Raw genomic sequence first — 14,355 nt, forward strand, 5'->3', positions numbered from 1 at the left:
ACATCGATGTCAAAACATCGATGTTTTCCAGCTAAACATCGATGTTTATTCAACATCGATGAATATCGATCATCCCTACACAGAGATAGTTTGAGAAAGGACTTAGGATTTTTTATCCCGAAACTCCCATGGAAATGGGAATTATTCGAGTTTAACCCCAGAGCTGTCCTTCTGTCCTAATTATAGGATTAAAAGAAATATCCTCGAATGTCTTTAGAAGTATCCTCTTGTATATTAGAAGAGTATCAAAATATAAATTTTTAATAATTATAGATCCGACATTATATAATGATTAATTACTTTTATTCATACAATCGTTTCATACGTTTGTCGATACATTTACAAGATTTAAAGAAAATAATAATTTAATTCACTCCCTTGCGATCTAGCCTCTATTATTATCGCAATAGAGTTTCAAACAAAATACATATAATTGACAAACAGTCTTTAACTATTTGACTGCTGTATATAAATAAACAAATAATTAAGACAAATATAGTTTTAGATATCCATTGATATTGTCCCAATAGAGTTTATATTGCATTCAATAATATATAGTTTTTAATTCAAAATAGTTAAAAACTACTACTAATTTATATAAATAAACAAATAATTAAGACAGAGATAGTTTAATATCCATTAATATGTTCAGAAACCATGGTTCCAAGCCCTGAAGAGTGTCGTAAGTAAATAGGTGTCGTAATAACGCTTATATTTTTATTTTGCTGTGTTTTACATGTATTTCCCACGTTTCATTGTAAAGATATACATATAAAGCCTATCTTAAAGAAAGAAAAAAAGAAATAATGTATATTTAATACCAGAAACAATATTTACAAACTAATAATAAGGACTTACAGCTAATTGACCGCTTCCTTGGTACTGTGTTTAACGCGTGAGCGTAGAACCGAGGGGTCCTGGGTTCAATTCTGATTTACAGTAGCCACATTCTTGTGTCATTCAGTGAAGTTGCAGCTTTCTATCGGTTTTTTTTATGTCACAGTCGGTAATGGAGCTGGTGGGTCACCTGATGGGAAGCGCTACCACCGACCATGTACATTTGGAGAGGCATAAGGTCCATTGTAGACCTTACGCCTCTAAAAATGGCTTGCCGACTTTAAATTGGGAAGGGATTAAGAAAGGATTAGCGAGAGAAATAAAGGAAGGGTAAGGAAAAGAATATGGGCCTCCGGTGAATTTTTGAAATAGGTCAAGTGGTTTGCGTGAAAACGTTTCAAACATACACATATACAACAGTTCCCTCTTTATTATATATCTTCTATCTGTATATATAAAATTCTCGTGTTACAATGTTAGTTATCATACTCCTCCGAAACGGCTGGACCGATTGTTATGAAATTTTGTGTGCATATCGGGTAAGTCTGATAATCGGCCAACATCGATTTTTCATACCCCTAAATGATAAGTGTAAGGCAGAACAGCGTTTGCCGGGTCAGGTAGTATTAGTGTAGATTATACGAAATGTTAATAGACTCCAAAGAGATCTGTTAGGACAGATGGAAAATTTTATTTAGTTGGTCGCATTCAAGTGGAAGTAAATGGATAGTTTTATTTTAGCCTCATAGTTAAAAGGTATGGCGGTATTTAGTACAATCTAGGTAAAAGATAATAAAAATAGAATGTTTTGTTTCTAATGATAATAAATAATGCAAAAAATTGATTGATCATCTTTTAGCAATGTGTACGAATATAAAAATAGATTTTAGAGTTATAGAAAATTTACAAAAAGAGTTAATTCAATTAGTTTCAAGTGAAATTTATAGAATTGAGAAATTAGGCGTTGCTACGGTTAGGCAAGAAACGCAGGTTCGAATCCTGCCTCGTGATCAAATTTTTTCTATTCTTTCAAAATTTCTCATTTATAAAGCATTTCAATGCTATAAAACTAAAAATTAAATTTATAGATTTTTTTTTTCAAAAATATCTTATATAAAAAATTTACAATATAATTAATATTGAATTTAGAACTTAGTAACTTGAGTAAAACTTGAATAACATATAAAATCCAACTTATTTACGTGTGTAGTAGTGTCATACAATTGCTTCTGGTTTTATTTTTGCAATTCCATTAACAAATTATTATTTTCTTTTGTGCTTTCTTTTGCTGTAATCGCATGGTATATTTTTATTTTATATTATTTTTATTTATGTTTAAGACTTACACGAAAAGTATAATGAATTTTCATTTAGCTTTAATTAAATATTACAAAATTGAAATAATACGCAAAATGATCTAATCATTTACAAGTAAAGAATGATGTATAAAATTCTATTCTATATTATATCGAAGGATCGAAACGTCTGAGTAAATTTAGCCTTTATTACTTCAGACGGTGAATCTGAAGTCGATTGCGTCGAACTACGGTTCCGACGTTGACATCATAAACGAAGATGGCGAATTAGCTTCCGCTTACGAAGCTCAGAAAGGCATCAATAGGTGAGTCATTATCTTCACTTGTTTATTATTTTTTTTTTTAGTCATAGCGGGCAATTGAGCTGGTGGTTACCTTTCTGAATGTTCATGGGCGGTGGTGATCGCTTACCATCAGGCGAACCACCAGCTCAGTTGCCCGCTATGACATAAAAAAAGGAAAGGATTAAAGACTGGAAAGAAGGAATGGACTGGGAGGGGTGAGGAAAAGGAAACGGGCCTCCGGCTCCCCCACTCACCGCACAAAACACAGTGGTACTTCCCCGGTGCGAGCTGGCCCAATTCGTGCCGAAGCGTGCTCGACTACCACTATATTATTTTTATCATTCCCATAGGTATGGGATTTTCACAGCGGAAATAAGTAGCCTATGTCACTTTCTAGCCTCATAACTACCTCTAAACGTAGAACTCATATAAAAAAACGCTCCGATGCGACGCGCACTTTCACGGTAATAATTATGAACGAATTAATTTCTTTCTGTATTTAATTGTAACCATTCAGGATTACATTAAGGAGCAGTTTAACAGACATTAAGGCATTTCTTGAGAAGTATGTGCCAGGACAATTTGACTTTTAATTACCTCCTATTTAAAGTTCAATCTTTATTGAGCTTGTGAATTTAAGTATGCTTATTAATCTTTAACTAATACAAGTACAACGTAACCTCTTGTGTATAAAAGAATTTTACAAAAATACAGAGAAGTTGATAATTTTCAGGCAACTACAAGAAGAACTAACGTCCGAGAAGAAGTTCTATTTGGAGCACATCTCCAAGACTAAGGCTGAAATCGAACGCCTCAGGGAGGAAAATGAGAAGTACCAGAAGTATGTAGAATCCTTTATATATCGAACATACACAAACATGTATTTAATAAATAAAAATATGCACATAAAAAACTTACGTTACAAAATTCTAGTTAAAACTAATATTTAACAAAATCATAAATGTTTCCGCGGTACTCACTTGCGTGCACACATTCGTACAATGTACAAATGTTCGCGTGATACATTTGCTAATGTCCCACACTTGAGGATTTAAGTATTCGTGCGCATGTGAGTGATATTCGCACGAACACACAACCGGCATTAGTGATAATTACAGTAAAAGTTTATAAAACGCCTGAGACATGAGAGAAACAAATATAGATTATAAATATCTTATTCTTCTATCTCTATCTTATTTTTAATGGATTTTTAATTAAAAAAAAAATTAAAAAGTCTTTAACTTCTAAATGTATAATACTCCTGAAAAATCAAACGCAAGAAAATGCAATATTATTTCTATTCAAGAAAATGCAAATAAACATTTCTGAAAGGAAAAAAATCTTGCTCCTTGGCTTAAAAATACTAACTTATATTTCATGTGGGTATGAATTTCTGTAAAATTTGTCGATTTTTGTGTGTTTTTAACTTAGAAACTATATTTTCCTAACAAAGCTATATATTACTAACATTTGTTAGACATACTTTTAAAAGAAATACATGGCATCATTATTGTAATTTATGTGTAACATATTAAATAGATCAATTATTATTTTAAAAACATAGAAAAAAAAATCAACGGTCCAATAATCCTTCTAGCACATTCCATACATAATGAAAGGGCGTGTTAAATATTTACAGTGACGAAGACACATTGTCGTCGAAAGTAAGAAGATATTGGCATGGAATAAATAGATCTTGCAGCTCAATAAAAACGATATTCTATCCAGATAACTTATTAATGAATTTCTCGCTTTCACTTATACGGTATAAATAGTTAGCCAATGTTATGTTTTATTTGTTGACTGTATTCATTTTGTTTTTAATAAACGACTGAAAATAATACTAGTTGTGAATAGTGACAAATTCGAATAGAATGCTCGCGATTGACATTTGACCTTAAAATGACGATATCTCACGGATATATTCTTGTTTCCTTATTCATCGACTGAATTTGACTTATTTTGACAAATTTGTTGTTCAAAGGCAAAACAATTTTGCAATAGGTGGGCATAAATGGACTAGTAGGTAATACATGACTTTTTATGTTTGTTTTGAAGCCATTGTACATAGAGTCATGAATTCTCCACAATGACCAATTAGGATATATTTGGGGCTAAACAACAGTGTATCCAAGAACTCTGTTACAAATAGGCAACAATGGACCCAAAAGCTCTTTTCGAGTTTAAAAAAAAAAGGATCAATCAGCTCTTTTTGGGCTCAAGAACAGCGTATTTAAATACTCTATTACGAATATACAACCGTGTACACAACAGCTCTTTTCAGGGCTAAACAACACTGTATTAATAAGCTCTTTTCAAAGCTTAACAACAGTGAATTAAGAAGCTCTTTTCAGCGCTAAACAATAGTGTATCCAACAGCTCTTTTCAGAGCTAAACAACAGTGTATCCAACAGCTCTTTTTAGAGCTAAACAACAGTGTATCCAACAGCTCTATTCAGAGCTAAACAACAGTGTATCCAACAGCTCTTTTCAGAGCTATACAACAGTTAATATAAGAGCTCTTTTCAGAGCTTTACAACAGTGAATTAAGAAGCTCTTTTCAGGGCCAAACAACAGTGAATTAAGAAGCTCTTTTCAGGGCTAAACAATAGTGTGTCCAACAGCTCTTTTCAGAGCTAAACAACAGTGTATCCAACAGCTCTTTTCAGTGCTAAACAACGGTGTATCCAACAGCTCTTTTCAGAGCTATACGACAGTGTATATGAGAGCTCTTTTCAGAGCCTTACAACAGTGTATTAAGACGCTCTTTTCAGGGCTGAATAACAGTGTATCCAACGGCTCTTTTCAGAGCTAAACAACAGTGCATCCAACAGCTCTTTTCAGAGCTAAACAACAGTGTATCCAATAGCTCTTTTCAGAGCTATACAACAGTGTATTTAAGAGCTCTTTTCAGAGCTTTACAAAAGTGTATTAAGAAGCTCTTTACAGGGCTGAACAACAGTGTATCCAAAAGCTCTTCTCAGAGCTTAACAATTGTGTATTATTAAGCTCTTTTCAGAGCTTTAAAACAGTGTGTCCAACAGCTCTTTTCAGGGCTAAACAACAGAGTATCCTAAAATTTTATAACGCATGTATGTATGCAACGGCTATATCACAAATAATAAGTGTATCAAAAAACTGTATTACAAATAAACAACAGTGTATCCAAAAGCTATATTCTGAATGCAAGCAAGTGTCTCCAACAGCTCTTTTCAGAGCTCAACAGTAGTGTATTAAACATATTTTTGAGGCTTAAACAACGGTGTTTTAAACAGCTCTTTCTAGGGCTCAATAAAAGTTTATCAAAGTTATTTATTACTCATTAATAAAAGTGCATCCATAGCTCTTTTCAGAGCTCAATAACAGAGTATCAAACAAATTTATTAGGCATCAACCCCTTATAACCCTGTATAGTCTAGTCTTTTCAGGGCTGTAAAAAAGTATATCCAAAAGCTACGTATTAACAACAGTTTTTTTGAAATTTCTATTGTGTTGTTTATTTAATATATAATTAGACTGTGGCTGGTCAGCTGGTCAGACAGACATTCGTCGTCAAAGCTAGTAGCGATCCGTCTCGTGTAGGCTTCGCGAACATCTGTTACGGCCAGAGCGGGCGAGGGGGTGAAGAGCACGCAGAACCGGTTGTGTGGCTGGTCAGCTGGTCGCCACAAGACATTTATAAACTTATATAAAGCCTAAATCTTAAAAGTACCATAACAGCGTCAATAGCTCGAAGATTTTGGGAGCTGTAATTAATTTTTTTTAATTTCTTCCTGTATAAAAACAGCTGAAGACTAAATCACAATAAATATAAAGGCTCCTTGTAATATTTATACTTATATTCTATTGGATAATAATGGACAATAATAGACAAACCTTGTAAACAAAAGCGACTGACGAAAATAGTGTTAAAGAAACAGCTTGACAAGATATGTTTTCTCCAAAAAAAAGGCCACCGACGTTCCTGGAAGGGGAGGTACCACTTCATAGTCTAATATGGGACCAAATGACCATAATTCCACGTGTTGAAACACACAGAGATACCGAGTTACAGAACAAAAGTACAGTAAAATTGAGAAACTTTCGATTTTAGGATCGTCGGTTAATGGACTAAAGGAAATTATATATTCCTTATATGGTAACACTATATTCACGACAGAACTTGTGACGATTGACAAATTAATTGAAACCCAGGGGATAAGATAAATATTTAAAAATAATTTAATATATATCAAACATTATAATATATCGCCATTTTCATAACAATTGTAACTCAAATAAAACATAGAATTTAACACAAGGAAAATATCATGTACATAAAATAATTTGAATGTTTTTATTTTAGATTGCTAAGCACAGATCTTAGCCAAGAACCTAAGAATAAGAGTCAAGAATATGCCCAAAATGAAATCATCCGATTGGCTGCTGAAAGTATGGCGATTCAGGTAATTTCTAGCATTGATTATACTTTCTCGTAATGTTCTAAAACGTGTTAAATTATTTATATAATAACGAATAACAGTACGAATTTATACCTTAATAAATTATATTTTTTTCTGAATTCATATGTGTAACCTCCAAGGAAAATAATGTATCTAAAGGTCTATGGTATGATAGCACATAAAAGAATGGACCAATTTGATGGCAGTTTTTTTAAATCGATAGTCTTTAATCGAGAAAGTCCTTATGTATGTTTGATAGAAATGGAAGTAGTTGTTTCAAAAATATTCATCTGTTTGACACTTATCAAAATGTCAGCGTGTGCACCATTTATAATATAAAATTTAGTATCTATTAAAAATCCCAAAATTCCGTGTTAGTTATCTGTGTCCAAAACACACAACACTTCTCTATTAAAGTTAAATCGACTTTGATAATGTAATGCGATATTAATGTTTTATTTTATTGACTAACAATTTATTAGATTATGAAATCATATGATGAAATAAATAACGATTCTTAATAAGTATTTCTGTTTTTCTGCCATGTTGCAAGGTTTGATCATATCGAGCAAACAGTAATGAAGTGATATAAGAGCAATTGTAGATTAGCTTAAAACGATTTAAATCACTACATAGTATATAACAAAATTGCTTATCGACATCTTTCTGGCAGTATTCTTACATCTTTAAAATTACGTAACAGATTTTGATGGGTCTTTTTTAGAGAAAGTAATTCAAGAGGAAAGTTTTAATGTTATCAAGGCGTGTTGTAAATAAGCAAAAATAATTTTTCCATAATTTTTCTTCTGACGGTACTTATAACCCTTTGTATTTTCGTACATTTTTACAGGAAAGAGTTGACAAGCTATCCGAAAGCTGCCGACGGTACAAGAACCAAATCCGAATGCTGGTAAATAAATTGAAGGAAGCGGGAATCGAGGATGTGCAAGATATATTGGAGGGGGGTAATGGTATGTTCAGATCTTTCATTAGCTTCACCTGTATGTTTGTATGTAACCGGCTCCTTTAGACTCGATTTTGACTTGTTTTAAACGGATACATTCAATTCAAACTTTGTACACTTATCATGAATCGGCGGTAATACAACAATTTTTATGAGTTTATCTAATTACTAGCTTTCGCCCGCATATAAGAACAAGTAGTTTCAATTCTTAATGTAGTTAATTATGTCATTATAACATTTTTTTTACTATAAAATATATTGTTTATTAATATATCAGTGTGAGATAAAAATAGCATATCAGAGTATTATGCAACAATGCCTCCGACATTTGAAGTTTTACAAATAATAAAAAAATAAGCTAGGTCACAACTCCACATATTCCACAATGTGGTTCCCAATTCTGGAGTGGTGGCAAATCACCGCGGGTGAAGTAAAAACTATATAAAAAAAATATATATATACAAAAAAAAAACAATTACAGATTCCGTGGTGACACAAAACACTTCACTACCGCTGGAGATGGCGACGGTTACTCGCAAGAAGGAGAGGGAATACCTCGGAATGTTCGAGTATAAGATACAGGACGAGCCGATGATCATAAAGAAACTCATCCCCGGTAAGTTGTCTGTGGTTGATTTCTAGAACGTACTAGAATATGGTTAAACGCTGTCGCGGTTATTGTATTTGGCTCAAATATTATAGTTTCATATGTTTTCTCATATTACTAATAGTATTTCAAATTTATGTTTCATGACTGTTCTTTTGCAGTGCAATTATTATATAAATCCTACTTAATATTATAAATGCGAAAGTTTGTAAGGATGTGTGTGTGTATTTGTTGCTCTTTCACGTAAAAGCTACTGAACCGATTGCAATGAAATTTGGTTCGTAGACAGCTGGACAACTGGAATAACATATAGGCAACTTTTTATCCCGATATTCCTACGGGATACGGACATACGCGGGTGAAACCGCGGGCCGCAGCTAGTATTATATAAACTGATAGATACCGACTGCAAATTTGTGATACAAGATATACATATATAGATTGTTACCTTGTATTTATTTTGTATCGAAAAATGCATATAACTTTTAATACCTCTGTGAAATTGATCCTTCGAGGCCGATGCCGTTAATCAGTATAATCCTTACTTATACACCGCATTTAAAGCAAGTAAATAATTTATTTATTGAATATCCCTTTGACATTTTTCTATATATAACATATACTGAATTTCAGACCTCAAGCCCCACATCGCCGCGACCCTCCTGCCGGGCCTACCCGCCTACATCCTGTTCATGATGCTGCGTCACACGGACCATGTAGACGACGAGCCCAAGATGCACTCCCTGATGAAGGGCATCCGCACCGGGGTCAAGAAGACGCTGAAAAGACGAGCCGACAGCGTGGAGTACAGCGCCCTCTGGCTGGCTAATATGTTGAGGTGAGGTTCTTATAGTTAACTAGCTGGACGCCCCGGCTCCGCCCGAGTTGTCATTCGTAATTGTATCGTAATTGATATAATATAAACTATCCAACCTATCGTTTAAGATGGATGTAACTGCACATGGTGGGCAAATTTGATTAAAATTATTTTTTGTCGTTTGAATTTTGGGGGTCCATCGCGGTCAAACAACGTGAAAGGTAATTTATATATATTAAGACTAATTTTCTTATGGTAGTTCCTACCGCTAACACCGCCCATATACAGGGGCTGGGTCTATATGCAGGCTTAGCGCCTCCCAAATAAATTGTCGACTTTAAAAGGTATGGGATTAAGAATGGACTGACCATGGGGAGGGAAAAAAGGAGGGAATGGTGAAGGCTCCCGGCTCCCCCACTCACCGTATGAAACACATTCGCATGCTACTATCTCACGACAGTTTTCTGTGGGGTTGTGGCATTTCTCCGGAGCGATCTCGCCCAATTTGTGTCGAAGCGTGCTCGAATCCCAAATTCGACTGGAGCAAGACGAAACAATGGAAACAAATGGCAACAATTTCCCAAACACAAAATTAGTCACGCCAATCAGTTTAATAAAACCCATATACTTAACGTACTTGTGCAATAAAGAATATTTTATTTCATTTCATTGCTTATGGAGTATTAATACAAAATCAACCCAATTGACAACTACCTTCGTTTCTGGGACGTCGTTTGAAAATGAAATATCCTATAATAAAATTAAATAATTGCAGATTACTAAACAACCTGAGGCAATACAGCGGCGACGCGATATACCAAGCGAGCAACACGCCGCGCCAGAACCAACAGAGCTTGCGAATTTTCGACCTCTCGGAATATCGCCAAGTGTTGAGCGATATCGCTATATGGATATATCAGGGTGAGTGGAAAAAGTTTTCCGGAAACTCGGGAAGTGGGTGCAAAGGCACGATTTGGTGTTAAATTGTTGTGTAATGTCATTATCAAGTAACTCTGATACTTAACGTTAAATAAATGCACTGTATGAGCTAGAATGAGGCACATACACATACTATCGGTACATGGGGCCGCACGCACACCCGCGTGCATGTCATTGGTCAGGAATGAGAATAAGCCATTGACCTTATATCTGTAGATTTTACTAAAAAAAATATCTTTATCAAATTCGTATATTGCTTGAGTGTTTACAGGTTTCTTTTGCGATTTTTTATTTGCATTATATTCTCAACATACTATCAAATTATTAATATTATAATAAATACAATAATTAATATATTACGTACTGAAGCATGTATAATTTAAGGCATTTTAAATACACACTATTAGCTTGTACAGTCCCATTAAATGAGACCATTTAGAAAGGGAATGGGATTTAGTACCAACTTATGTTAAGTAAAAATAACCCTCCTTAATTTTAAGTAAATTAGCATGATTCTAAACTACAACACCTCCAAACTATTTCATTTTTTTTTTCTTCTATTTTTAACCTTTACAGGCCTCATAAACCTCCTGGAAGGTCAACTCGACCGTCTCATAGTGCCAGCTATCCTCGAGTACGAAGAGATCAGCGGGCTCTCGGGGCCCCGCGGAGGGGCCCCAGCCGTGCCTCCCGTGGCCCCGCCGCCGTCTGCGGGGCCGGCGAGGCTCAAACACGAGCTCGCAGTCACGCATGACCATCTGAAGATGCACCATGTGGATGCTGGGTTACGGGTGATGATATTCAAACAGGTTAGTGAAAAGTACTATGCGGTCCAACTAAAAATGGGATCGAGTCAGCGCCATATCGTGACGTCATATATGTTAATTCAAATAAATTTTATACTACTAATCCTACTAATATTATAAATGCGAAAGTTTTTGAGGATGGATGTATGTGTATGTTTGGTACTCTTTCACACGCACAAACTACTGAACCGATTGCAATGAAATATGGTACGTTCATAGCTAGACAACTGATATGACAGATAGGCAACTTTTTATCCCGATATTCCTACGGGATACGGACTTACGCGGGTGATAACGCGGGGCGTACTAGTTAATGATATAAGTTAGACAATAACGTTTAAATTTCAAATTCAATGTAAAGTTCAAACAAAATAAAAGCTCGACCAATTCGGCTATTTTTCTTTCAACGTTTTTATTAAGGTGCAAAAGGTTCCTATGGAAAGTACCGCACCACACCGCTACTGAGCTGCACACAACTGAGCTGGTGGTTCGCCTGATGGTAAGCGATCACCACCGCCCGTGAACAGAGCAAAGGTAGTTCCTCAGCGAATGCGCTGCCCGCTTTTATTAAGAAAGGGATAAGGAAAGGATTGTCGACTAGAAGGAGGGAATCGACTGAAGGGTGACTAAAAGGATACGATCCTTAACATTTAATTTACCTCATATTTGTTGTTATGATTTCCAGCTGTTCTACTACATCTGCGCGTACAGCCTGAACCACCTGCTGCTGCGCAAGGACCTGTGCTGCTGGGCCAAGGGATTGCAGATCAGGTACAACATCTCGCACCTGGAGACCTGGATCAAGGAGCACCTGGCGGAGTATGGGCAGAAGAGTGTGCGTAGATTTTTTTTTAGAACGAAATATGTTTAAGTATTTGGTGGTACAATGCGATGAAATATAATGTATAAAATTATAAAATTTGCAGGATATTTTTAAAGATTGAAAATTTTAAAATTACGCGTAATTTTATATGGCTAAAAGGAATATTTTTTCCCGATGTTACAATATTTTCTACTGCGCTTCCATTAGTCGTATGGTGATGTTATTAAGCCTATTTCTCGTTAGATGGTCCTGAGATTAGCACGCTCAAACAAACTACAGTTATATACAGGACAAATGTTTAATAATGAAAATATATTTCTAAATTTATTTGCACCATATTAAGTCTAACTCAAACATTTATTTATTAAATAAGACTTCTTATAGAAGCACTTATCACTGAATCGTCATAACACAGTTAAAACATTTACCACCGGTACGGAAAGCGGTTTCTACAGAGCTATTCAAGCCCGTTGACTCTGACATTTATGCTGAACCAAAGACCCTTATTAAGAACACAGTGCACATTTGTCTCCGTCCTTTTTTTTCCTCTCTATGTTAATTTTTCTTTGTGTAATCGTCTTAATTTGTAATTGTCATATATTTAATGTGTTCTTTTAATAAACTTTTTATCTATCTATCTATCTAGAAGAGCCGGCAAGAAACTCTGAAGTTGCTCTCTTCCAATCATGCCAATTTTACATTTTAATACATAATATTTTATGGAATCGTCGGCAATGGAGCTCGTGGGTTGCTTGATCGTAAGCGCTACCCCCGCCCGTAAACATTTGGAGAAGCGTAAGGTCTATTGCAGACCTTACTCCTCTACAAGTGGATTACCGACTTTAAATTGGAAAGCGACTAAGAAAGAATTGACGTGAGGAATAAATTAAAGGACTGGGAAGGGAAAGGAAAAGGTGGTAGTGGTCGCTTACCATCAGGCGAACTACCAGCTCAGTTGCCCGCTATGACATAAAAAAATAAATAAAAAGGTGGAGGAGACGCTGTGGGTGCTGAAGCCGATCACGCAGGCGGTGCAGCTGCTGCAGGCGCGCAAGTCGATGGCCGACGTGGCCAGCACCGTGGAAATGTGCGCCGACCTCTCCGCCATGCAAGTGTGCAAGGTGCGACACTTTCACATACATACTCTAGTCGCTATATAGTCTAGAACAAACACTTTCACACACACTAGTCTCTACATAGTGTAAAACACTTTCACATACACTAGTCACTACATAGTGTAGAACAAACACTTTCCACACACTAATGTTGTGTGTGTATGTCTGTGTCAAAATAAATGTTTTACTTTATTTAATTTCCATAATAGTGTAAAACAAACACTTTCACACACACATATCACTACATAGTGTAGAACGAAGTCGCTTCCCGTCGTCTGTGTGTATGTTTGGATCTTTAAATTTACGCAACAGATTTTGATGGGGTTTTTTAATAAATAGAATAATTGAAAAGGAAGGGATTTGTAATATGTATAATCGCAACTATTAAATTATAGAAAAATACTGTTCATACCCGTAAATTATAAGATTAAGGCAGAACGCTTAAAGGTAAGGGAAAACTTAAACTGTGTAATTAACCAACGCACCGCCGCCACGCCCGCACACGCCCAAATTACTGGACCGATCAGACCGAAATTGGGCGTTGGGCGCAGCAGACAGCCATAATGATGTAGGCATCAGCTGAGAAAGGATTTTGATGAAATCTACATTCAAGGGGATAAAATAATAGATGATAGATTTTTTGCCATCGAAATTTAATTGATCACGCGAGCGGAGCTACGAGAGACAGTAGTAATATAAAGTAACAATCTGTCTGTCTATCTCTTCCTCATCAACAACTGAACCGATTTGGATGAAATTTGATACAGAGATAGTGTGAGATCTAAGAAAGGACAAGGGACAGTTTTCATCCTGGAAATCTCAAGTCTAAACCCCCGGATTGTTTATCTTTACCTTCCACCACGCAAGTGTAGCCACGTGCGGTAAGCTAGAAATTTCCCCCTTAAATCGATTCATATAATACTAGAGTTAATTTAACGGTTTTAAAACCGGTTCCCAGATTCTGAACATGTATACGCCAGCCGAGGAGTATGAAGTCAAAGTGACTAAGGACTTCATCCACGAGATACAAAAGCTGATGCAGGAGAGAGCGCCCAGCGCTAATAGGGAACCGGTAAGTGTCCTTACTAACTCACACAAAAGTGTGTCTGTTTATTTGTTTGTACCTCAGTCACGTCGAAACGGCGCGATGGTATGTTATTTTTGGATTGGAGTAATATGGGCAACTTTTTACATGGATATTCTTTTTGCAATGCGGACAAAGCCGCGTAAAAAATGTGTGTGTGACGTGATTAAAATATCTGTTTCATATTCGATGCAAAACGCAGATAGTTAAGTTAAAAAATGTCTCGGTCTGGGAGGACACATGAGGCTGATCACCTACTTGTCCATAAAGAAAATCGATCAGTGAAACAGATGTACATCATCTGCCCCATACCCCAGTAGG

At 35.7% G+C, this 14,355-nt stretch overlaps 1 protein-coding gene across 1 annotated transcript in view; it reads left to right on the forward strand.

The window, feature by feature from the left end:
- LOC119836361 (unconventional myosin-Va) overlaps window positions 1–14,278 on the forward strand; it is a 49,874-nt gene extending 35,596 nt beyond the window's left edge. The window contains exons 28-40 of the mRNA XM_038361666.1: window positions 653–682; window positions 2,352–2,458; window positions 3,171–3,278; window positions 6,783–6,882; window positions 7,730–7,850; window positions 8,325–8,459; window positions 9,084–9,288; window positions 10,043–10,188; window positions 10,783–11,015; window positions 11,698–11,847; window positions 12,825–12,956; window positions 13,909–14,100; window positions 14,237–14,278. Of these exons, the coding sequence (XP_038217594.1) occupies window positions 653–682; window positions 2,352–2,458; window positions 3,171–3,278; window positions 6,783–6,882; window positions 7,730–7,850; window positions 8,325–8,459; window positions 9,084–9,288; window positions 10,043–10,188; window positions 10,783–11,015; window positions 11,698–11,847; window positions 12,825–12,956; window positions 13,909–14,100; window positions 14,237–14,278 (1,701 nt within the window). The remainder of the gene's footprint in view (window positions 1–652; window positions 683–2,351; window positions 2,459–3,170; window positions 3,279–6,782; window positions 6,883–7,729; window positions 7,851–8,324; window positions 8,460–9,083; window positions 9,289–10,042; window positions 10,189–10,782; window positions 11,016–11,697; window positions 11,848–12,824; window positions 12,957–13,908; window positions 14,101–14,236) is intronic.
- Window positions 14,279–14,355: the final 77 nt, after the last annotated feature.

This window comes from Zerene cesonia, chromosome 24, assembly GCF_012273895.1.
Source record: "Zerene cesonia ecotype Mississippi chromosome 24, Zerene_cesonia_1.1, whole genome shotgun sequence".
Classification (NCBI taxonomy): domain Eukaryota; kingdom Metazoa; phylum Arthropoda; class Insecta; order Lepidoptera; family Pieridae; genus Zerene; species Zerene cesonia.